At 39.0% G+C, this 23,970-nt stretch overlaps 1 protein-coding gene across 1 annotated transcript in view; it reads right to left on the reverse strand.

Moving 5' to 3' along the window:
- Positions 1-833: 833 nt before the first annotated feature.
- LOC127411011 (gamma-aminobutyric acid receptor subunit rho-1-like) overlaps positions 834-23,970 on the reverse strand; it is a 34,112-nt gene continuing 10,975 nt past the window's right edge. Inside the window, exons 8-10 of the mRNA XM_051646319.1 lie at positions 22,845-22,997; positions 6,098-6,294; positions 834-5,943 (exon numbers count right to left, since the gene is read on the reverse strand). Of these exons, the coding sequence (XP_051502279.1) occupies positions 5,647-5,943; positions 6,098-6,294; positions 22,845-22,997 (647 nt within the window). The 3' untranslated portion in view covers positions 834-5,646. The remainder of the gene's footprint in view (positions 5,944-6,097; positions 6,295-22,844; positions 22,998-23,970) is intronic.

The raw sequence follows: 23,970 nt of genomic DNA on the forward strand, positions 1-23,970 counted from the left end.
ATCTGGAAGACACTACAACCCTTAATCACCATTGGTCCTCCGAAACACAGTCAGTGGCTCATGCAACACAGGATCCTTTGAGCAGGCAATCTCTAGAACCCAACAAGTATAATTTGTTTATTGATTGCGATCCTGATTTCAGGTATTGGTCACTCTTGTGGTCAGCATGCGCACACTGGATCTTTCACTATATGGCACTAGATGTTTCTTCAGCAATGTCAATGAGCTTCCTGTGTCATGAAGAGCTTTCATTAGTTGACTTTTGAGAGCAGTGTAACAGTAACATGTTTGAAAGGCGAGCAGAGATTCTAGCAGAAACTGTGAGACTGTCAGGCAGGAACGATGTGTGCCACTGAGATGACTAATTTACAATATTTTAGACAAAAATCCATCATCATTTGAGATCCCTGATGGAGGTAATTGAGCTGCTGGATTCATTGTTTGGTCCGGTGTTTTGAATCCCTGTTCTCAGACAATGAAGTAAATCCAAATGCAGCATTTATTTAAAACAAAGTATTCAAAATCGAGACCAAGAACAAAAACACAAATGCAAATAAGACTAAAGTGCTCACCCAAATGATGTACAGTATGCAGCATAAATGAGTACATCCCCTCTGAATCCGAACAAATTCAGCTCTTTCTTTTTACAAATAAGACATATTTGGTTGGGCTGGGAATTGCCACAGACCTCCCGATTTGATATTATAACGATAATATTTCAATATTTCAATATTTATTGCGATTCTGTAAGTATTGCAATTTGATGTTTTGATATAAAAACGTCTTACATAAAAGAAACTTTAACTCATTTTCTCAGAAAGAAATATCTATTAAAGAACAGTTGTGTCTGAAATGACAATTGTTTTCACTCTGTAATATATCATTTGCAGGTTAAAGATAGGTATGTGCAAAACTACCAATTTAAAACTACCAATCAACCAGTCAGTGTGTTGTCTGAGCTAGGCGACTAGTTAGTGCAAAGGAACACAACTCTGCATTATGTCCATTTGTATTCAACAAATAAATATACAATACTGTATATCATTTTAACTTTTCAAATAAATTTTGTTATTTTGAGTAAACTTGTTCAAGAATCATTGCTGGGACTGTACTGAATTATGACACACATGACAATTCACCTGTAGTGGCAAAGTCGTTGCATGTTATTTGCATATGCATCCTGAGTTCTTAGCTCCTATGCAGTATTCTCATAGACAACACTATTCTTACAAACTGCTCCCAGATGACTGACAGAGGAAAAAGTGAGAACTCACAATTTGCATGTTCTGCGAGACAGTAGTGCTGCGCACGGGAGTGCCAAAATGCAAATGAACTTCTGAACAAAAAAGCAAATGAGACATGCACATTGGTGGGATTTCTTTTGTCTGTTCTTCAAAATTTAATCAGGTGTATTTCCTCAAGCACACATCTTTGTGTCTAGCCAGCATTTCTTGTCGACAGTGGTGGGTAAATGTGCAAAATTACCCGCTACTTCTTTCACACTTTCAGAAAGCAGAATTTATGCATTTTTCAACTATTTTATACATATATATTTCAAGTAAAAAAAAATCTCTAATATTCTGGGGGGCCAGGCCCACCCTTGCCCACCCTTGGCTAAGCCACTGGATGGAATCCAAAATGCATGGTGTCACATGGGAGTACAGTGGAAAGTGCATTGTACCCACAGTGATGTACAGTGGTGGTAAAGTTCTTATATGTGCTGAAGGTGTGGGGGAATTGTACTTCATCAATGGCAACATGAATTCACAGATGTTCTGCTAAATCTTAAAAGAGAACATGCCACCCTCTCTGCCCACCCTGGGATGTTGGGCAAATTTGTACCATGACAGTGACCCTAAATATTATTCCAAAGCCACTGCTGCATTCCTATGGATAAACAAGATAGTATGTCACCCAAACTCAACCCTATTTGAGCACCTGTAGGGTGCAAGTCAAGCATCACTCCCCATTAAACATCAGAGTACTCAAGGACGTCATACTCCAGGAGTAGAACAGGATAGACGTGACAATATGTCGTGAACTTGTACACTTGATGCCGAAAAGGGTCAGAGTAGTATTTAAAAGTTATGGAGGACTTTCTAAGTACTAAAATATTTCAAACTATTTGAATTTATTCAAGGGTGTACTCTTTTTTTGCAACCCTTTACTTAAGCAAAGCTGCCTAATTTAATTATTTTACAGATACTGATAACATATCTTTCTATTTTGTTATTTAGTAAATGTCTAATACATTTCAATTTTGTCATCTTTGCATGAATTGTAATAGTAATCATTTAGAAATGAAATATATCTATGTTCAGAGGGGGTGTACTCATTCATGCTGTGTACTGTATATCACACATTCAGTATCGGGAAAAGAGACACAGACTAATGAGCAAACAGGGAACAAGTGTGAATCACTGGGAGGAAAAACAGAAAACTATCAGCAGTGACAGTGAGACAAGATCATTTCAAAACGGGGCGATACCACCCTCCAGGGGTTGTTCAAAGGATGCCAGGGGGCGCTGAGAGCAAATTAGTAGAGAGGGGGGCGTTAGGTTACATATAGGGTGCGTTTATCAGTCATAATAATAAAATCAATCGTCAAGTTCCACTTTGCATAACATTTTTTATCTAGACTTGGTGCAGACCAGTTACCATAATAAATATTATTATATCACTACTTCAGCTGTATTTAATTTGTCATAGGCTACATTGGGGGAGTGAGGGAATAGAATACATTTTTGTTACAACTTTTAAATGTTTATATAAATGTTTGTATTTACATGTGTTTAGGGTAGGTCTACTGTTTATAATTACAAAAATGCCATCATTTGTTTTTTAGAAATCATGTTACATCTAAAGCCCCGTACACACATGCAGCAACTTCCAGCGACAAAGTGACCTCATCTCATTCACTATCAGTGAGAGCTGGCAACTTCCGGCGACCTCTGGTGACTAGATGTGGGTGTGGCGAGCGACACAACAAAGTTGAGAAAAGTTCAACTTTATGCAAATAAGGAGTGACTTTCGGGAGAGACAACCAATAGGAGTGAAGACTGTGTCAGTGGAGATCACGTCATCCATCTTGTTTGAGATAATGGAGTCGAGTGCAGGCAAGACAGAGGAGAAGTTTTTGTGAGCGATTTCACTGTTCTATATGATTCGTCTGTAGCCACATACGTGCATATAATAAAAATGATGCGTGGAAAAGAAATGGTCGGCAGTCTGAGTTTGATTCGTACATTGATAGTTCGTTCATCTTATTAATGTTATGATGCATTGAGCACTGCTGCAGTTCATATAAAAACACTTTCCCCTGCAGAATGTGCATTTTAGGGACAAGAAAACTGATTCCTTGTCAAATTAGAATGAAATCGTAGTTTTACTAGCAAAATGACTGATCTGTGATCATATTTTCAAAAGACATGGCCAGACGTGCAGTCCACCAATAACGTTAGAGCAACAGCAGTAGGAACGCCCACTAGTGACGTCACAGTACAGAGACTAGTGACATCAAGTGATAAAATCGCTGCATGTGTGTACGCTACTTAACCACAGTAGTGAAGATCCATGCTTCCATGTGTTTACTATGGTCTTGTTACAAATACCACTGTTAAAACTATAATATATATATATATATATATATATATTTTTTTTTTTTTAAGATGAAATTGAAATGCGTAAATCCTAAGAAAAATAGGCTAAAATATTTTTGTTTGAGTGTAAGAAAATATCACTGTTTGCCTTCATAAATTCCAAGAGATGACTCAATTGAATCAATAAGAACCTGATGAAAGGAGTTCCAAACTCAGTCACACTGTTAGAACAATTTAGCCACATAAATTAGGAGTTAACTTTTGACCTTTTATAGATGTTTTATATAACCTTACTGTTGTTGATACCAGTAAATTTACATCCAACTCAAAATCAATGCTGTAATGTAGGATAACCATTTCAGTGGGACAAAATATGCAATATTATTGGTCTTTTCACTTTTTTTTTTAAATAAAACCACTTTTATTAGTAGTTTCTGTTTTATTATTAGTTTCACTGTATAGGCCCCAGATATCAAATATTGGTTTATGTTTTGTGAATGAATATGAACAACTTTGGCTGAATATTTGGCAAGCCAACACCATAAAAATGTCCTACTTTCTTCATATGCTCACAGGAAATTTGTAATTGAGAAGATAGAATGAATCTTGCTCTAGAAAATGGCACTTAAAAAATAAAAACCTGAAATGAAAAACATAAGAAAATGCTGTTTATTTATGTCTAATGTGATGAAAAATGAATCTAAGACTAAAGTGTCTATAAGTTTTCAGCAGTGCACAAGTTGATATGAGTTGTTGCAATTCTAAAGACAATTAAATGTAAACCTTGAGATAAAATGTTAAGATAAACAACTGTATGATTTTGATTTAGAATATACAGTACTTTCAATGCTTGGGAAAGTATTCTAGTAGTATACATTTTAGTGTTTTAAAAAAAGAAGTTTGATATTTAAAAGGTGAGCTTTTTCTAGGTCAGTTCTCTTATTTTAAGACGCTTCACACAAATGGGTCTTATCTTTTATGTAAAAGGAACAGAGGGCCAAGTTTGATTTAAATAAATCATTAGATACATAATGAAATTGTTAAGAAACTACCAAATCATTAAATTAACTTAGTCATTACTAAATAAATTAAGAAATGTCCCTTGTATTTAATTTTAGCACTAGTTTGCATCCATTTTCATTTTAGCATTACCTTTGGGTCACTATTTCTTTTAAGCACAAGTTTATTTAAAGGAATATTCCATGTTCAATACAAGTTATGCTCTAAACTGAATTTGATATAATGTTGATTACCACAGAAAATATTTTCAACATCCCTTATAATAAATAAAAAAAAGCAAAAATCTGTGTTCCAATGGGGCCAATTTTTGGAGTGTTTAAAAAGGCAAGGCAGAAATGTGAAGCAGATAATTTTATAAAAGCACCTTCATTAAATAAAAAAATAGTACAAGTTATAACAGAAGAAATAAAATTGGTTAAATTGTTGTTTCAAGGTTTTCAGCATTACATCGTCATGACAAAGTTGTAAAATTGTCTAACTTTCCACAGATGTGGTTATTAAGTGATTTAATCACAGTAAAATCATGTTAACACACATATTGTTTATGTCTTGTGTCTATACTTTTGAAACAGTGAGTATTTTAATGTTTACAGATTATTGACCCCATTGACTTCCATTGTAAGTGTCTCACTGGAACACACATTTGTGCTTTTATTAAAGAAAAGGAGGGACGAGTCAAACTTAATTTTTGTGGTAACAAAAATGCTGTTGACTGAGATTAACTTTTAGTGAACCTGGAATATTCCTTTAAATATTTATTTGGCCCTCAATATATAGCATATTATTCTAATTTTATAATAGTATTTCCCAAAGTTAGCTGGGCAGAGGTATTTGTTCCTATGGATTGCTGAAAATTCCTGTAAATGTCAGTGGTTACTGGTAATGAAATAACAATAAAAACACATGAATCCAAAAAGATTGAGATATGGGCTCAAGAAGGCAGAGGAGCACTGGTCCTTGAATGTTTTCACAGTTCTGGAGTCTTGAGGCTGCTGGTTTTGAGCGGTTCTCTTCAATGATGTTGAGGTTAGGAATAGATGGACCAGTAAATGATGTTGAAGAGTGTGTACGCACCTGGAAAGATCACTCGAGAGTATTTGTCTATAGCGTGAGTGTCTATCCAGATGCTGACGTAACCGCGCGATGTTTTCATGCGACTCGTTCTCTGCGTATCAGCGAGTGTGAGCTGCGCAAACATCCTCTCCTGTCTCCCGCCATTCTCAGCCATCCCATAAGTCCCGCTTGCATTTGGATCCACGTCACTGTAGCACGTCGTCATCATCATGTCCTCGTCAGGGTTTGCTATACCACACGTGCACGGCAACTGCAGCGTTAGCACATCAACACAAACATGTTACTTCACAGAGGAATTTCAATAAAATCATATCTATTGTATTTGTGCATGTGTGTGTTCTTTTCATAATGAATAATTCTGTGCGATCATTCTTGATAAAGATTATAATTCAGTGTAATCTTACTTGATTTCTGAGTTTCCTCTCACGGCGCTCCTGTACGGTGGTCAGGTAATTGACGGCGGCATACTCGATGACAGAGAGGAAGACGAAGACGAAGCTAACCCACAGGTAGATGTCCACTGCTTTGATGTAGGAGACTCTAGGCATGGATGCGTTCACTCCAGTGATGATGGTAGACATCGTCAGGACAGTTGTGATGCCTGTGGAGAGGAAAATATTTTAAAACTTTGCTGCAGAAGTCTTAAAAATCATGTCAAACCAAACAAAATTTGAAGCAGTGTTACAGATGCCCAAAACACTGACAGTAACGACTATTGGGTGACCAGAAACCCATTCTAACCCTAACCCTACCTAACCCTTACACTGATAGACTTAAAGTGATACTTGTCATGACTTATTTTTGCATTTCTGTAAAACTTGAACATTAAGCAAGTTGTAAGCTCAACTTCCCAACAATGTTCAGTGGTATGAATAAATTCTGCAGATTACTGTGCTGCAGTTTGTAGTTTTATGCTGCTACTGTTGTAACTTTTAGGAATTTGTCATTTGGTTATTGTTCAGAGCTCACTGTTATTGTGTTAAATGATGAGGTCCGTGCTAGGGTTGCCAACTTTCTACTAGACAAATACAGGAGAATTTAGCTCTAAATACCAAACACTTATTTCTGCGGTTCACCAGCGCAAAACGCTGTACAACAGTTAAAGAAGTCCATATAGAACTTGTTTACACAGGAGAACAATTAAAAAACAACACTGACAGATGTAAAAAAGCATTCAGTGTGAAAAGCCCCTAATACGCATAAAATGAAAACCACTTTAATATAATGACCTGGAAGAACCAAATCTCTCCGTTTTCACTTTCAATAAACACTACATTTTGCCAAAAGAATGAAGCTGCAATTAATGAAGACAACATTTTCTGCCAAGCATTTTATTTTCTTCTCCATAATTAAGCTTGTCAAAAATTTGAAGGATGTAGGAATGCTGAATCATCAGGGGAGTATCGCAGTGGTGCGTCAATGAAAAAAATAAATCCATTTTCTTGCTTTACTCAAATTACCTATGCCAGTGCATAATAAATGTCTCATAGTGGTGCAACAGACTGATATATTATTCACACAATCATAGCACCAAGTGAAAGTCCCAAGCAGCAGAGTATGAGAGGAACAAATGGAGCTGCTGCCATGCTCAAGCACACACACTTACAAAGGGCTTTTCATGAGTGACAATGAGTAGCAATTGTTGTGTGCGGGGCTTCAATTAGGTCAGTCTCATTACTAGTCTCATTTCTACATAGCCGCCCCAAATATGAACACATTTGTAATTCGTTGACAAACTCTGATGACTAGATACTGTCAGCTCTGACTCTAATCTGAGGAAGGGAGAGCAATAAGGCAACCATTAGGCAGTATATACATGGTCATCCTTAAAAACTTAGAAAGGCACAGAGGCCGGATTTGCAGTACTGTCAAATAGTTTCCAATAAAAACTAGTCCAAATGTGGTCAGCAAGGAACTGAACCCATTTCCATTTCATCTGGGTAAGGAAGAGTCTGAATGTAGGACTTAAGTTAAAGGGGCATCGCTTTCCTTTTGCCACCCCATGAGGATAATGGAGGCGGCTCAATGCTGATGCCATTGATGTACTGGGTAAAGGCAAGGACCACAGAAGAGGGTGGAGGCTGAGGCAACAGGAGAGGAATGAGGTGGATACCAAGACTCTGGCAGAACCACAGGTGAGGGATGAGGCAGAGGCCAAGGCTCTGGAAGGACAACACATGAGAGTGGAAGCCGAGGCAGGACACAGGCAAGGGATGAGGTGGAAGCCACAGCGCATGAGACCCCAGGTGAGCGAGGGGGAGACCACAGGCTGAGCGGCCAGGTCTGAGGAGGAGGCCGCAGGCTGAGCGACAGGGACTGAGGAGGCAGCCAAGGGCCAAGTGGCTGGGACTACAGAGGAGGCTTGGGACTGAGCTGGTCTCTCTGCCAGCAGAGACTCATGTAGGACACATGGGCTGAGCTGTATTCTATGTGCCAGCAGGAACTGAGGCAAGGTGAAAGGGCTCAGCTGTCTTCTGTGTGCCAGAAGGGACAAAGGCAGAATGCAAGGTCTAAGCTGGCTTCTCTGTGCCAGCAGGAACTGAGCCAAGGTGAAAGGGCAGGGCTGGCTTCACCGTACCATCAGGGCCTGAAACAAGGGTGGTGGCAGTTGGCTACCATCAGGGAGCAGGGCATAGACTGAAGACTGTATTAGCGGCTGGGTATCACTACAAGGTGAAGAAGGCACTAAAGACTGCACCGGTAGCCTGCTACCACCAGAGGGCAAGGAGACTGAAATCTGTACTAGTGATTGGCTACCACTAGAGGGCAAGGAAGGGACTAGAGGCTGCACTGGCAGCTTGCCTCCATGAGTGTGCAAGGAAAGGACTAAAGGCTGCATTGGCAGCTCACTACAACTAGAGGGCAAAGGGACTCACAGCTGGTTATCACTACAGGACAAGGAAGGGATTAGAGGCTGTACTGGCAGCCTGCTATTACCAGAGTACAAGGAAGGGACTAAAGTCTGCACAGGCAGCTTGCTACCACCAGGGGACAAGGAAGGGACTACAGGCTGCACTGAGTGCTGGCTACTACCAGAGGACAAGAAAGAGACTAGAGGCTGCACTGGCAGCCTGATACCACTAGAGGGCAAGGAAGGGACTGGTAGCTGGCTACCACAAGACAAGGCAAGGATTGGGGGCTGAAGCTGTACTGCTGGGACTATGAAGGGTATCAGTTAATCAATCAATTTATTTATAGAGCACAATAAAAACAACAGTAGTTGAACCATCAGTAATCTCTGATCAGATGACCTTAGATGTCTAACAGATATATTTGTACTCAGAAGGTCAGAGAGATAATTCGGTGCCAGTCCATTCAAGGCTTTATAAACAAAGTAGGATTTTAAAATCAATTCTGTATCGGACTGGCAACCAGTGTAAAAAGAATAAGACAGGAGTAATGTTTTCATATTTCCGAGTACAAGTGAAAAGTCTAGCAGCTGCATTATGATCAGTTTGTAATGATTAATGTACAAATGGTTTATCCCTATATAAAGCGAATTGCTGTAGTCGAGTTGAGATGAAAAAAGCATGTATCACTCTCTCAAACTCTACAAATGATCAAAAACACTTAACCTTGCTAGATTTGACCACTGCATTTATCTGTTTGTCAAATTTCAGTGCAGAATCAAATATGACACCCACATTTTTCACAGAGGGTTTAACATAAAATGCCAAATCTCCCAAATCATAATTTTTGATGCCTGAAGGCCCAAACACAATCACCTCTGTTTTGCTCTCATTTGGATTTAAGAAATGTAAGGACATCCATGATTTAATATCCGACAGGCAAGCGGATAAGGACTTCAAGCCATTTTTGTCATTATGCTTCATGGGCAGATATATTTGAGTGTCATCTGCATAACAGTGAAATGACACGCCTTGTTTGTTAAAAATAGATCCCAAGGGAAGCATGTATAGTGAGAACAAAACAGGGGCCAGAATGGAGCCTTGTGGAACCCCACAGGTCAGAGTAGATTTGGATGATGAAAAACCATTAATACAAACTGAAAAGGTTCTATTATCCAAATAGGATTTAAACCAGTTGAGAGCGTTACCTTTAATTCCCACACAGTGTTCTAGGAGTGAATCCCTGTATGAAGACACTTATTTATTATTGCTAAAATACTCTGCCCAACAACATTAAAAACCTGAATAAGAAAATGTGTAGGGATAATATCAAACAAAGACATGGTAGGTTTTAACTGCTTAATTATATCTTGACATGAGTTTAAAGAAATGGACAAAAATTCTTTAAAATCTATTTACAGCAAGGAGGATCAGATGGATCATAATCTGAAGGTATAATACACTGTCTAATATCAGTTATTTTATCTGTGAAAAACTAGTTTTCTAATACAGAATTTATAGTGGCAAAAATAATCCTTGGTCTGACAATTTTTTGCTATAATATCCGAGAAACACTTTTTACTGCTTTCTGATATCTGTTCAATGAGTCACTCAATATTTCAAAGGACACTTGTAACTTGTCTTTTTTCCCCACTTTCGTTCAGCTTTTCGACAGGCCTGTCTTAATGCCTGTGTGGTGTTATTTAACCAAGGATCAGACTTAGGTTTTTGTTGTTTTTCTCTCAATGGAGCTATAGAGTCCAGGATGTCAGTACAGATAAAATTAAACATCACAAGGTGTTCTTACATAGCACCTTTAAGAACAATTTCTCCTAAAAAAAATTGAAAATGTATTTATAAAATCCTTGCAAGGCTTCGGCTGCTATCGCTATTTGATCCTTGTCCAAGTGAAACAGGAGTACTTCAAATCTTGAAAACAATTCCATTTTTAAAATCTGACAACAAAAGTTGCTTTTAAATATGGACACTAGCCCTCCACCCCTACCAGTTGTTCTGGGGCAATTTAAAAATGATTTGAGGGCACAAATTCAGCTACTTATTTCCCCAGCACTCAGCCAAGTCTCAGTAACAAATAAAAAATCCAGATTATTTGAGGTGAAGAAGTCATGTAAAAGAACTGTCTTGTTTACCAGCAATCTAGCATTTACGAGAGCCATCCTGATTTGCACTGGATCACCAACTGACTGTGCTGTACGACACGGTGAAGATTGCAATGATTTATTCCCCCTCTGTGAAGATGCAGCAATCGACACCGGGGGACACTGAGTGAACTGTCCTGAGTCACAGTATATTATTATACACGGTATATTATTCAGGCACTCAAAGCACCAAGTGAAAGTCCCAAGCAGCAGACTAAGAGAGGAACAAAAGGAACTTCTGCCATGCTCATGCACACTCACTTATAAAGGGCTACTCATTAGTGGTAATGAGTAGCAGCTGTTGGGAGTGGGCGGGCTTCAATTAGGTTAGGCTCATTACGATTTTCTACAAAGCTTGAGGCTTTTACATTTTTAAAGCTTGTCAAGTCAGCTTTCATTTTAAAACTGGGGTCATCAGTTTGTATATAGACAGTATATGATTAATATGTTGAAAATAGTATATATTTATCACAAAAAAATAAAAATAAAATGTTTTTGGCCTTTCAGGGCCACTGTCTACGTATTTCTGTTTTAAGCAATCCATGCATTTTAATGGATTTTTTTGGAAGAGACAATAGTGTATTTCTAGTAAAACATTAAGCCTGTACTGTACTTTTGTACTAAAAGGGTTAGCTTCAGTTTTTGCATATTAGATGCATTTTTTTTCTCACAGTCATCACCTGTGTGCTCATTCTGGAAGAGAGACTCAAAGTAATGCAATCTCATGAATAGGTGCATTTACTGGTGTTCTGGAATCACAATGGTAAGAAACAATGTTAACACTTTACAATAAGGTTCCATTTGTTAACATTAGTTAACAACATTAGTTAAGATGAACAATGAACAATACTTTTACAGCATTTATTAACCTTATTTAATGTTAAGTAACACATATACTAATACATTTGTATTAGTTAACATTAGTTAATGCACTATAAACTTTTAACACCTATCTCTTTAACTTTTAAGTGCTACATGAAATGAAGGACCAAACAGACCAATTTTACTCATGAGTCAGGTGTATTAGAGTTACATAGCACATACAACTTCAACTTGACACCAATAATTGATGGTCAAACATTCGGAAACAAAACAATCCAGAACTACAAAGCACAGTCTTTAGTTTGCAATCAGTTAGGACCATACCCTTGCTCAGTCTTTGTTAAAGAATGAAATGAGAAAACAGTACTTAAATGCCAAGATGATTCCACAGCAAAGTTCAACCGGAAGAGAGATCTGGCATCATTGTTTGAAGTATAGCATTGCTTAACAAGTAACAATCAAGCAGCAGATGGAAATAAACTCTGTTCCAGTCTTCTCAGTTGTTTAAGCCACCAAGTAATCCATATATGCACAGAACACAAACCCTGGATGAGTTTAGAACTATAAAGTTCCTCAAACAGGCTAAAAAGGCCTAAACCTCCATGAAGGTAGAGAATTAACTTCCTCCCGTTTCTCCTTCTTTGCTCCCTTAAATAGGTGAACTCATGTATTTATTCAACAGAACGCCCCCTAATGCTCAGGTGAGTAATGACAATGCTGCACCGAGAAGACTACTGGTATATCAGTAACAGGAAAACTGTTACATACCCCTCTCCTTAAAAAATGTTTAAGCAGCTCCATAAAACTTTTTCATTTTCTCTACATGAAAAGTTTCAACTTGTTTTAAATCATCCAACATTACTACCTGGTAGTTAACATTGTTTAACTTTTTCAGAACTTTAGCTGGACCTTGCCATTTCAGTGGCAGTTTGGCCATATAAGAGTCTGAAGCCCAAGACAGAGGATGAGTACGTATCCAGACTAAGTCTCCTTCTTTGAATGACTCAAGTTTCCTTCTTTGGTTATAGTACCTTGCTTGTCGCTCTTGAGCTTGACCAGTCTTCTCTTTTACTCGTTCCAACATTTCTTGCGTTTTTGCTCTTCAGAGCATGCTGTGGTGCGGCGATCTCTGAAAAATGTGGAATAAACCTATGGTACCACCCAGCAAAACCTAAAAAGTGTTGTACCTCTTTGAGTGTTGATGGGACAGGAACATTTTGGACAGCCTCCACTTTGGCAGTTTCAGTATGAACTCCATCAGCAGACACAACATGTCCTAAGAAAGTGATGGATTTTTGGAGCAGGTTGCACTTCTACAGGTTCAAGGTCAAACCAGCAGCTTCTAACATGTCGAAGAGCTGTTTAAGATGTTCAAAATGCTCTTGGATGTTCTTGGAATAAATTACAATATCATCAAGATAGACAAAACAGAACTTTCCAAGACAGTCTCACAATACCGTATTCATCAGGCACTGAAAAGTTGCAGCAGAGTTTCTCAGTCCGAATGGTAGACACACAAATTCATACTGTGCATTTTTGGTTACAAAAGCAGTCTTTGGGATACTATCCTCATCCATAAGCACCTGCCAATAGCCACTTTTGAGATCCAATGTACTGAAAATTGAAGCACCATACATTGATTCAAGTATATCTTGGATCTGTGGCATGGGAAATCCATCTAAAGGTGTCTTGGCATTTAAAGCTCTATAATCAATGCAGAAACGCATGGTACCATCCTTCTTGGGGAGATGGAACTGCCCAAGGGGAAGTTGATGGTCTGATTATCCCTTTTTCCAACATGTTGGAATCTTCCTGATCAGTGAATTGTTGTTTGGACACAGAAACAGGGTAGGCCCGTTTATGAACTGGAATCTCATCTGAGGTGTTAATCTGGTGCCGGATCACAGCAGTTCGTCCTAGGGACTCGGTGCAGACTGTTGGCCGATCAAGCACGAGTGCTTTTTGCTGACGTTTCTGGGTTCTGGGAACATCCGCTCGACTTGCCAGTTCTTTAATGATTGCCAAGGTGGAGGAAGATACTTGAACCAAAGGTAATGCCAGATGTAAACTAATTGTTGTTGAAGAAGCATACAGCATGAATGGATGTTTTACCTCAGCTTCCTCTGACAGAATGTAGGTGTTGTACTTGAAATCAATCTGGATCCCTGAATCCATCAAAAATTCCAGGCCAAGTACAATGGGTAAAGTTAGATCTTGATCTTTCATCACGAAGGTTCTGAATGGATATTGATGTCAATAAAGTGTACAATTCCAGATTACCTTTCCTACAGCTGTCTGTACATGACCATTGGCAAGTGAGAAAGTCTGACCTCTGCTGGACTGCCAAGTTTCAGTGCTTGACTTAAATTTTTTCCAGTAAGATTCCTGAAGTAAAGAATAGGTGCTACCAGTATCCAAAACTGCTTGACATCTATAGTTATTGATGATGATCAGCAGGGATAATGGGTCAAGCTGTCTCTCCATATTTCCTGACAGTACAGCAATATGAGGGTTTGACTGTCACCCTTTTCCTGCTTTATTAGCTCCATTTGACTTCGCCTGATGCTCTGCTTGTCTCTGTCTCCAATAGGCTCTTTCCTCACTAACATCCCTTTCCACCAGGGTACCAACACGTACCAACGCGTCAACCATAGAGACCGTGCTTCTGAGCATGCTGGTGACCCGAGGATTACAGTTTCTGAGTGTAGCTTGATGTATTTTACATTCTGACATGGAAGGTTTCAATCGTAAACATAAGGCTCGATATTGATTAGTAAATGTTCGAATATTTTCATCAAATCCTTGTTTCCGTTCTCTAATTCTTCTTTCAACCTCAACTTCACGGTCATCAGGCAGGAAAGAATGTAAAAATGCTTTCTTGAATTGACACCATGTTCTTACCCTCTTCTTCTCCGCAAGCCACCAGTCCTTAGCTGTATGAGTTAGAACAGAAGGCAACATGGCTAATATCTCTATATCATTCAGTGGTTGAATTGCAAGGTACTCATCACATTTTTCAAGGTAAGAAATAGGGTCTTCTCCCTCCAAACTGCCAAACCTTGGAAACTCCAGCTTGATCGGTGTTTTAAAATGTATAGGATAGGTTGGACTATCTGTTGGTAGGGGTGGACTGAAGTGGAGAGTAGATGTTACAGTGTGAGAAGACTGGATTAAAGATTTCAGCTGAACATTCCTTCGTGCCATACAATCCCTCATTGCTTGTCCTACTTGCTGTATACTCTTTTCTAAGGTTTCTTTTACCTGCTGGCATTCAGACTTGAGCTCAGTGGGCAGTGCCTTCTCCAGTTGCTGTATCCATTTATGATGGTGCTTTTGCTGGGATAAAAGGTTCTGCATCTGCTCTTCCATAACAGTCAATCTGTGATTTTACCTATCTATATCATGCTGCACATCATTACAAAACACACCAAGAAGTTTCTCCAGTTCATCCATATTAGATTCTGTTTTGCTCACCCTTGATTCCAAACTAGAAGTGGCTACATCTTCCTCTTGAGGAGGTGGTGGAGGCAGAAACAACAAGTACTGAGAACTGTCTTTATGCTCCACCTCATCTACCTCATTCTCCAAATACAAATGACTGAGAGATTGAATAAGGTCTTGAACTGATTCTCGTCTGATGGTAAAAGGTGCAGTGGAATAGTCTAGTTCTGTAGGATACTCGCCCTCTGTCTCATCACACAGGTCGGCCATTTTGTGTCAATTTCATAAATTAATTCATTAAATGTAATTTAGTAACTTAATGTACTTGCTCAACCATAAAGTTCAATAATACTTCTTATGAGTCATTATGTAGAAGTGTAGAAGTAAAATTAGTCTGTTTAAAACCAAATCAAATTCATTCAAATCCTACAATTTGGTTTTGGATTTTTTTCAGGTCCCTGTTTGGGTGCCAAATTATGTAACACCTATCTCTTTAACATTTGTTTAAGTGCTACATGAAATGAGGGACCAAACAGACCAATTTTACTCATGAGTCAGGTGTATTAAACAGAGTTACATAGCACATACAACTTCATTCGGAAAAAAAACAATCCAGCACCACAAAGCACAGTCTTTAGTTTGCAATCAGTTAGGACCATACCCTTGCTCAGTCTTTGTTAAAGAATGAAATGAGAAAACAGTACTTAAATGCCAAGAGGATTCCACAGCAAAGTTCAACTGGAAGAGAGATTTGGCATCATTGTTTGAAGTATAGCATTGCTTAACAAGTAAGAATCAAGCAGCAGATGGAAATCAACTCTGTTCCAGTCTTCTCAGTTGTTTAACCCACCAAGTAATCCATATATGCACAGAACACAAACCCTGGATGAACTTAGAACTATAAAGTTCCTCAAACATGGTAAAAAAGGCCTAAACCACCATGAGGTAAGCTTCTCCATGAAGGTAGAGAATTAACTTCCTCCCGTTTCTCCTTCTTTGCTCCCTTAAATAGGTGAACTCATGTATTTATTTATTTTTTTGTGATTAACATTTTTATTAATTTTCAAAACAAAGAAAAACAAAACATATATACAATGATTCAACATTAACTCCCACTACATCCCCTCCCCAATCAAGAACCCCACCCGACCCCAAACAAACATCCCAGTGGTCTTACATAAGTACACACATTTACAGAGAATAAAATAATATATATATATATATATATATATATATATATATATATATATATACACATACACCTACACCTATAATAAATATACAACTCTAAACTATAACTCTCTCTCTTTCCACAGACCCACTGCCAGAGCCCCCCAAAAACGTCAAATATCTACCCCATTTCCCAATAAAAGAATCCCATATCCCCAGCCTTCTACATGTTACCTCTTCGAAGGCTGCCACCCTTCCCATCTCTTCGCACCACTCCCGAATTGAGGGTGCTCCCACCGACTTCCAACCCCTTAAAACAATCTGCCTGCCTATCATCGCACTGGTGAGGACCCAATTGTTTATGTATTTATCACCTACGTCGATGACCGCCCCATCACCCAAAATACAGAGTCTGGGGCAAAACGAAATCCGAATGCCCAACACGTCACACAGAACACTCTGTACCTTCAACCAAAATTCCTGAATCTCAGCGCACCACCAAAAAACATGGGCCATGTCTCCTTCCTCTGATTGGCATCGCCAGCAGGTGGGTGTGTCTTTAAGACCAAGCCTATACAATTTAGAGTGGGTCCAATAGATACCGATGTAAAATCTTGAATTATATAAGGCACACCCTTGCATCTCTCGATGCAGTTTTTATGTTTTTTAAAATCCTAGCCCATTCTCTCTCCTCCAATTCCAGGTTTAAATCTTTCTCCCATAATCTCTTGAGAGTGGTTGAGACTCCGTACCCCAGACTCTGAATTAATAAGGAGTAATACACTGATGCCTCATGGCCCTTTCCAAAAGCAGAAATCACCTCTCCTAGAGTATCTGCTGCTTTAGGGGGGTGTATGCTATTCCCAAAAATAGTACAGAGCAAATGGCGTAACTGAAGATACCTAAAAAACTGAGATCTGGGGATCCCAAAATATTGAACCAGATTTTCAAAGGATCACACCGCTCTTGTAAAGATCACCGAGTGAATTAACCCCCCTCGCAATCCACTCTGACCAACAAAAAGGGGACTTATTAATGCATAGTTTAGGGTTTAGCCATAGGCCCGAGGCAACATTTAGATAAATATCTGAATTAAACACTCTGGATACTTTTGTCCATACTGAGTGTGAATGTGAAATAATGGGGTGTGATTTAACTTCTCTATTTAGTTTGATGGAAAGGCTGTGCAATGGCAAAATAGGGGCAAGAAGTTCTTGTTCAATGCAGAACCAGGGAGGGGCTCTTTCAGGTGGAAGCAACCAATGAGCCAAATGTCTGAGACCGAATGCATAATAATAAAACAAAATCTTGGGTAGGCCTAACCCACCTTTGTCAATCGGCCTATGTAATTTATTGAAATGTAGTCTGGGGCGCTTACCACTCCAAATGAAAGACTTCGCTATGCTATCAAATTGCTTGAAATAAGAGAGGGGGACATCTACCGGGAGAGACTGTAGCAAGTAGTTAAATTTTGGAAAACAGTTCATTTTAATAACATTAACCTTCCCAATCACTGATAAATGTAATGAAGCCCACCTGTCTACATCGCTCGAAAACCGTTTTATTAAAGGGTTAAAATTAACTCTGACTAAATCAGACAAATTTGTTGGGAATAAAATGCCCAAATACTTAATGCCCTGTTTGGGCCACTGGAAGCGCCTGGCTGGAAGGCCGTTACTGGACAGTATGCTGTCAAAGCCAAAGCTTCGGATTTAGACCAGTTGACTTTGTATCCTGAGAACTTGGAAAAGGAATTAATAATTCTGTGGAGGCAAGGCATAGATCTAGTGGGGTCAGAGACGAATAATAAAATATCATCTGCATAAAGCAGAAGCTTATGTGCCACACCTCCCGCAATCACCGCTGGAAAATCATCATCTTTTCTTATCATGGCTGCTAATGGTTCCAGGGCAAGACAGAACAATAATGGGGAAAGAGGGCAACCCTGCCGGGTGCCCCTATCCAGAGTAAAATAATCCGAAATTAATCCATTTGTTTGTACCGCTGCTACAGGGTGTCTATAAAGTAACTTGATCCAACCAATAAACGTACTCCCAAACCCATACATTTCCAAAATCTTAAAAAGATAATCCCATTTTACCATATCAAATGCCTTTTCGGCGTCAAGTGAGATGGCAGAGACCGGAGATTGTTCATTCGCCACTGACCACATGATATCGATGAGACACCTGATGTTATCAGAAGAGCTACGACCCTGAATAAACCCCACCTGATCTATATGTATAAGAGGTGTCATAACTTTACTTAATCGGTTAGCCAAAATTTTAGCCAGAATTTTTACATCTAGCTGGATCAGGGAAATTGGATGGTAACTTTTACACTCACTTGGATCTTTGTCCTTTTTAAGAACCAGACTGATCCTGGCTTGCGTCATGGTTGGTGGAAGCTTTCTATTCTTTAATGATTCAGTATAAACTTCTAACAAAAGTGGAGCCAGTTCTGTAGCATAAGATTTAAAAAATTCAGTGGCAAAACCATCTGGCCCCAGAGCCTTGCCTGTATGTAAGGACTTTTCAAGGATTACCTCGTCAAGTTCCTCCAGGGTTATCTCAGAATCAAGAGATTTGTTTTGCTCAGTCATTAGTTTAGGGAGTTCTAATGGTTCCACAAAGTTTCTAATATCTTCATCAGTAGACAAAGACGTGGAACTATAGAGATCAAGATAGAATTCTTTAAAAGCATTATTAATATCAGTGGCTGAGGTAAATATTTCACCACCAGCAGATTTCACTAAGGGAATGGTAGAAAAAGACTCTCTCTGCTTTATATATCTAGCCAAAAGATTCCCTGCTTTGTCCCCTGACTCAAAGTATGACTGTCTTGCCCTGAACAACCAAAACTCCACTTTCTGCGACAAAATAGTATTATAACTGTATTTCAATCTGGTCAATTCTCTGAGACCATCAGATGACATACGGCGCTTCAGCTCTGCCTCGGCACTTTTAATATTTCCTTCCAACTCCACAAGTTCTCGTGCTTTGGATTTTTTGGTGAATGAGGCATACTGTATGATCAGACCCCTAAGAACTGCCTTAAGTGCCTCCCAAACCATGCCCACAGAGGATACTGAGGACCAGTTGGTCTACATATAAACACTGATTTCAGTCTTTAACATTTGTTGGAAATCAGGATTTTGCAAAAGGGATACAATAAAGCGCCAACTATATAATTTCCTTTTCTCTGTATGTGGCAATATCTCTAAGTTCACCAGGGCATGATCTGAGACTAAGATATTTCCAACTGAGCAATCAACAGATGAAATGAGGGTCTTAGATATTAAAAAAAACAAAATCTATTCTAGAGTAAATCTTATGAACTGATGAAAAAAAATTATAATCCCTACCAGATGGGTTCAAAAGTCACCAGATATCTACAAGACCAAGATTTTTACACATCCTGTGAAGCGTCAGTGTTGCTCTAGGGGGTTTACACACTTTTGCTTCACTATGATCAAGGACTGAGTCCATCAAAAGATTAAAGTCTCCTCCCAATATTATGTCATGAGAGATGCCAGCAGCTTGCAACATCCCTTCAAGATCTATAAAAAAGCCCTGATCATCAACGTTAGGTGCGTAAATATTAGCCAAAATCAACCTTTGCCCCTGAATTTCTCCTAAAACAACAATGACTCTTCCTAATTTATCTTTAGTCTGTTTGAGACATTTGAATTGTAGATGTTTATTTATCAATATAATAACTCCCCTGCTCTTACTTGAGCCAGCACTAAAGAAAACATGCCCACCCCATATCTTCCCAAATTTTTCAGCTTCCTGTGGGGAAAGATGCATTTCTTGAAGAAACACTATATCATATTTCTTGCACTTAAGAACAGAAATAACATTCCTTCTTTTTATGGGGTGCCCCAGTCCATTTACGTTCCATGTGGAGAGAGATAATCCATTCACATTAACATTTGACATATTGATATAATAAAATTTTTTAAAAATGAGTGTCAAAAACAAGATTACACAGACCACATTCCCCATTAGTGAAACAATCAAACCCCAAACTTCCCCCTGAACAAAACAAACAGAAAAAAGGAAAACGTGTGCATTAATCCCATGCACGAAAGCGCCAACCGGTGTCAATCCCTCTAAACTCAAAGAGTCCATGTACGCCTACAAGAACCCCTGCGACAACTTTGCCATCGGATTATTCAAGTCCGGTGCTTCTGCACAAATTTTGTGAGGCACAATTACATAACAGAAAATACTTTGTAAAACAGACCCCTGCCAACAGGCAGAATAACAGAAAAAAACATGTAGATTCATTCACAGAACTGTCTCGAAGGTGTGTTCCTCCACAAAATAAACTCCAGCTAATAAAAAGCCGTTCAGTTTCCTCGGACAGACAAACAAATGATCAGTGAGCCGGCTGTTATGAGCACAGCAGATGAGGTAATCATTCTACTAGGAGGCATAAGCACAAAGAACAAACATATTTAACCACAACTGTCCCGAAGTAGTGTAATTCCACAAAACAAGCTCCAGCCGTTAGGCAGAGCCAGCGCGAAAAACAAAACTGGCATCCCGGTTCCTCAGATGATCAAGAGCCAAACGAAAATTTTTTTTTTAAAAAAACACCATAACTTTCTCAGCCCATCAACTTTATAGAAGACGTCCTTTATGTGAGCATATAGATATTTTGTGGTCATCCAAAGTGTCCATTCTCAATCTGGCCGGGAAAAAAAAATCTTCAGTCAATGCAAAAGTTTCTTGGAGTCATGCCATAAAACAAACTCCAGCCGCTAGGCGGAGTCAATGCAAAAAGAAACAAAAATGGCACCCAGCTTCCTCAGATAGTAGAGTCCCTCAACCGCGAGTCAGTCAACTAATATAAGAAACATCAAATGGCTTACTCACTCCAATGTATTTATAAAGGAGAGTGCCTGTTTTGGACAAGTAAATACTTTGCGACCATTCTTTGTTTCTATTCTCAGTTTGGCCGGGAACATCAATGCAAAGGCAATCTTCTGTTGGTGTAAGAGTTTCTTACATTCCTTGAACCGATCATGTTTCTCTCTTGTGGAATTCGCAAAGTCCGGGAACAAGAAAATATTATGATTCTTCCAAGAAAGCTTCCCTTTACTCCTCGCCTGGTGCAACACAAGATCTTTATCGGATGATTTCAGAAATCTGGCCAGAATCGATCGGGGCCTGTCTCCCTCAGCAGATCTGCGAGCAGGGACTCTGTGAGCTCGCTCGATTTCCAGCTTGTGGCCTGTTATGTCCAGCAGACTCGGGAAAAACTCATCCAGGAATTTCACCATATCTCTGCCCTCTTCATGCTCAGGAATTCCAACAATTCGTATGTTATTCCTTCGGCTCATATTTTCGAAATATTCCAGTTTTTCAGAAATTAATTCCAAATCTGTTTTGGACACGGGCGGATTAGCAGATAATTTCCTTTCCGATGACTCAAGATAATCGATTCGTCTTTCAACTTCTGTCACTCTTGTAAACAACTCCATCACCGTAATCGATCGACGTATTAGAGCGAGATCCTCCAAGTCAGCAAGAACCTTCATCAACATCACCGACATGTTGGACATCTGACACTGAATATCTTCTCCCGACGTGCCATCCAAATCGAGTCCCCGGCTCGCAGTCCCGTCAGAGGCCTCAGCTTGAACACGTAAGTGTCTTTTAATGTCTCCAGAGGCTGAGAATTTTGACTTCTTTGCCATATTTACCTCAAAGAGCAAGTATGTTATTGGGTGTATTGAATCTCACCGGATCACAACATGAAAATAATTAAAAAGCTAGCAAAGTTCGCAGAGCTCGTGTCTCACACGTCTGTCTCTCGCATGGCGTCACATGAACCTGAACTCATGTATTTCTTAAACAGAACTCCCCCTAATGCTCAGGTGAGTAATGACAATGCTGCACCAAGAAGACTACTGGTATATCAGTAACAGGAAAACTGTTACAAACTAACATGAACTAAAAATGAACTATTGTATTTTTATTAACTAACTTAAAACTAAGATTAATACATGCTGTAAAAAATATATTGTTAATTGTTTGTTCATGATACCTAATGCATTAACTAATGTTAACGATTGGAACCTTATTGTAAAGTGTTCACCAAAACAATAATCATGCACTCGAATGCTATATGTTTGACAAAATGTCCTTGCTTCTGACAGAAAATGTGCAGCAGTTTGGGTGCGAGACACTAAAATAAAGGACAAACGGGGTTCTGTATGGATTTTATACGGAACACTTTTCTGTTCCCTTAAATACAGGACTATTACGTATTATACAGGATGGTTGGCAAACATAGTATGTGCGTTAAATATGTGTGGCAGGTTGTGCTGCATTGCATTTTCTAGTACTGTGTCTCATATGGTTTAGTTTACATATTGAAAATGCCCTTTTTATGTTTTTGGTGCTATAATCTGTACTGATGTTGTAAATGGGCCTCAGAGGAAGAACAGTATGATTTGATACCTTAAGATGGTTTCCTTCACCAGGCAGTGCAGACGCCTCAATGATTCTCAACTCTCCAATGACACATTATTGGAATGTCGGCAGCTTTATGTATAAAACACTGTAATGCAGGTTCTTATGAACTCCGCAGCTTGATTGTTGAATATATAAGTCATAGAGAGATGACACATTTCAAGAAAGAGTAATAAAACTATAGTAGGTGGGTTAGTGCATGTGCAGGAGTGTTTCATATCTCACCCAGAGGAACTCGAGCAGGAACGGCTCTCCGGTCGATCCAGAAGGACACCCAAGACAACATGACCATCAGCGTCGCAGGGAAATACGTCTGCAGCAGGAAGAAGAAGATGTGTCGACGCAGCGTGAAATGAATGTACAGACGATTATACCAGCCTGAAAAAGAACAATACAACATTTGAGTTCAACTGCTGATGATGCTGTACGTTTTGCCTCGTGCGACCCCACGTCCACAAGTGTGGATGTGGTATTTTGGCTTCACTATACGCAACACATTGTTTAAATTAATTTAAACCAACTGAATACAGTTCACAACACTCTAGACTGTCATTTAAGGGTTAAACATCTGGCGCACCATGTCACGTGACACAACAGTTTGACGGAAGCACTACTACAGGTGCAGGGCCAACATAAGTGCCTCTGGTAAGAAACATAGAAGTTTTTTGATTGAAACCTGTTTGGTTGTAAAGAGTAGGGTCTCTAGTTTCGTTTGATTTCCCACTTTAAATAATCCATTAATCTTTTGTGTCAGCGCGCTGATAAACATGAAGTCGAAGAAGAAAATGGGACCTTATTCCTTCAATAGTTGAAAAAACCTTTTGAATAATTTTCAGCATGAACACATCTGTGGGTCATTTCACTTCATTTTAATATACATTTTGTTATATTTTATTTTGTTCTCACTGTACAATACGGTTCTATTCATTAACATTAATAAATGCATTCATATATTTACTGTATTATCACATTGAGAATAAATGGGTTCATCCAAAAGCTGAAAATGTGTCTTTCAGAGTCTTTATATGGAGTTAGGATGACAATAAGATGCATTTCAAACTGTTCTGAGACCAGTGCAGACAGACAGCACACTGGAGGTTAAGTCATTCACTAAATAGGGAGCAAGGGAGCATCCTATATCTCTCTATGCAGTTAAGTGCATTCACTCCTAAAATCTGATCAAAAGTTCAGTTTCAGGCTGCAGATGATGTTTGGATCACTCAACGTGTTTGACAGACATGGGACAATGATAATCAGAATCAGAATCTGAATCAGAATGAGCTTTATTGCCAAGTATGCTTACACATACATGGAATTTGTCTTGGTGACAGGAGCTTCCAGTGTACAACAA

The sequence above is a fragment of the Myxocyprinus asiaticus genome, chromosome 20, assembly GCF_019703515.2.
Source record: "Myxocyprinus asiaticus isolate MX2 ecotype Aquarium Trade chromosome 20, UBuf_Myxa_2, whole genome shotgun sequence".
In the NCBI taxonomy this organism is placed as follows: Eukaryota; Metazoa; Chordata; class Actinopteri; order Cypriniformes; family Catostomidae; genus Myxocyprinus; species Myxocyprinus asiaticus.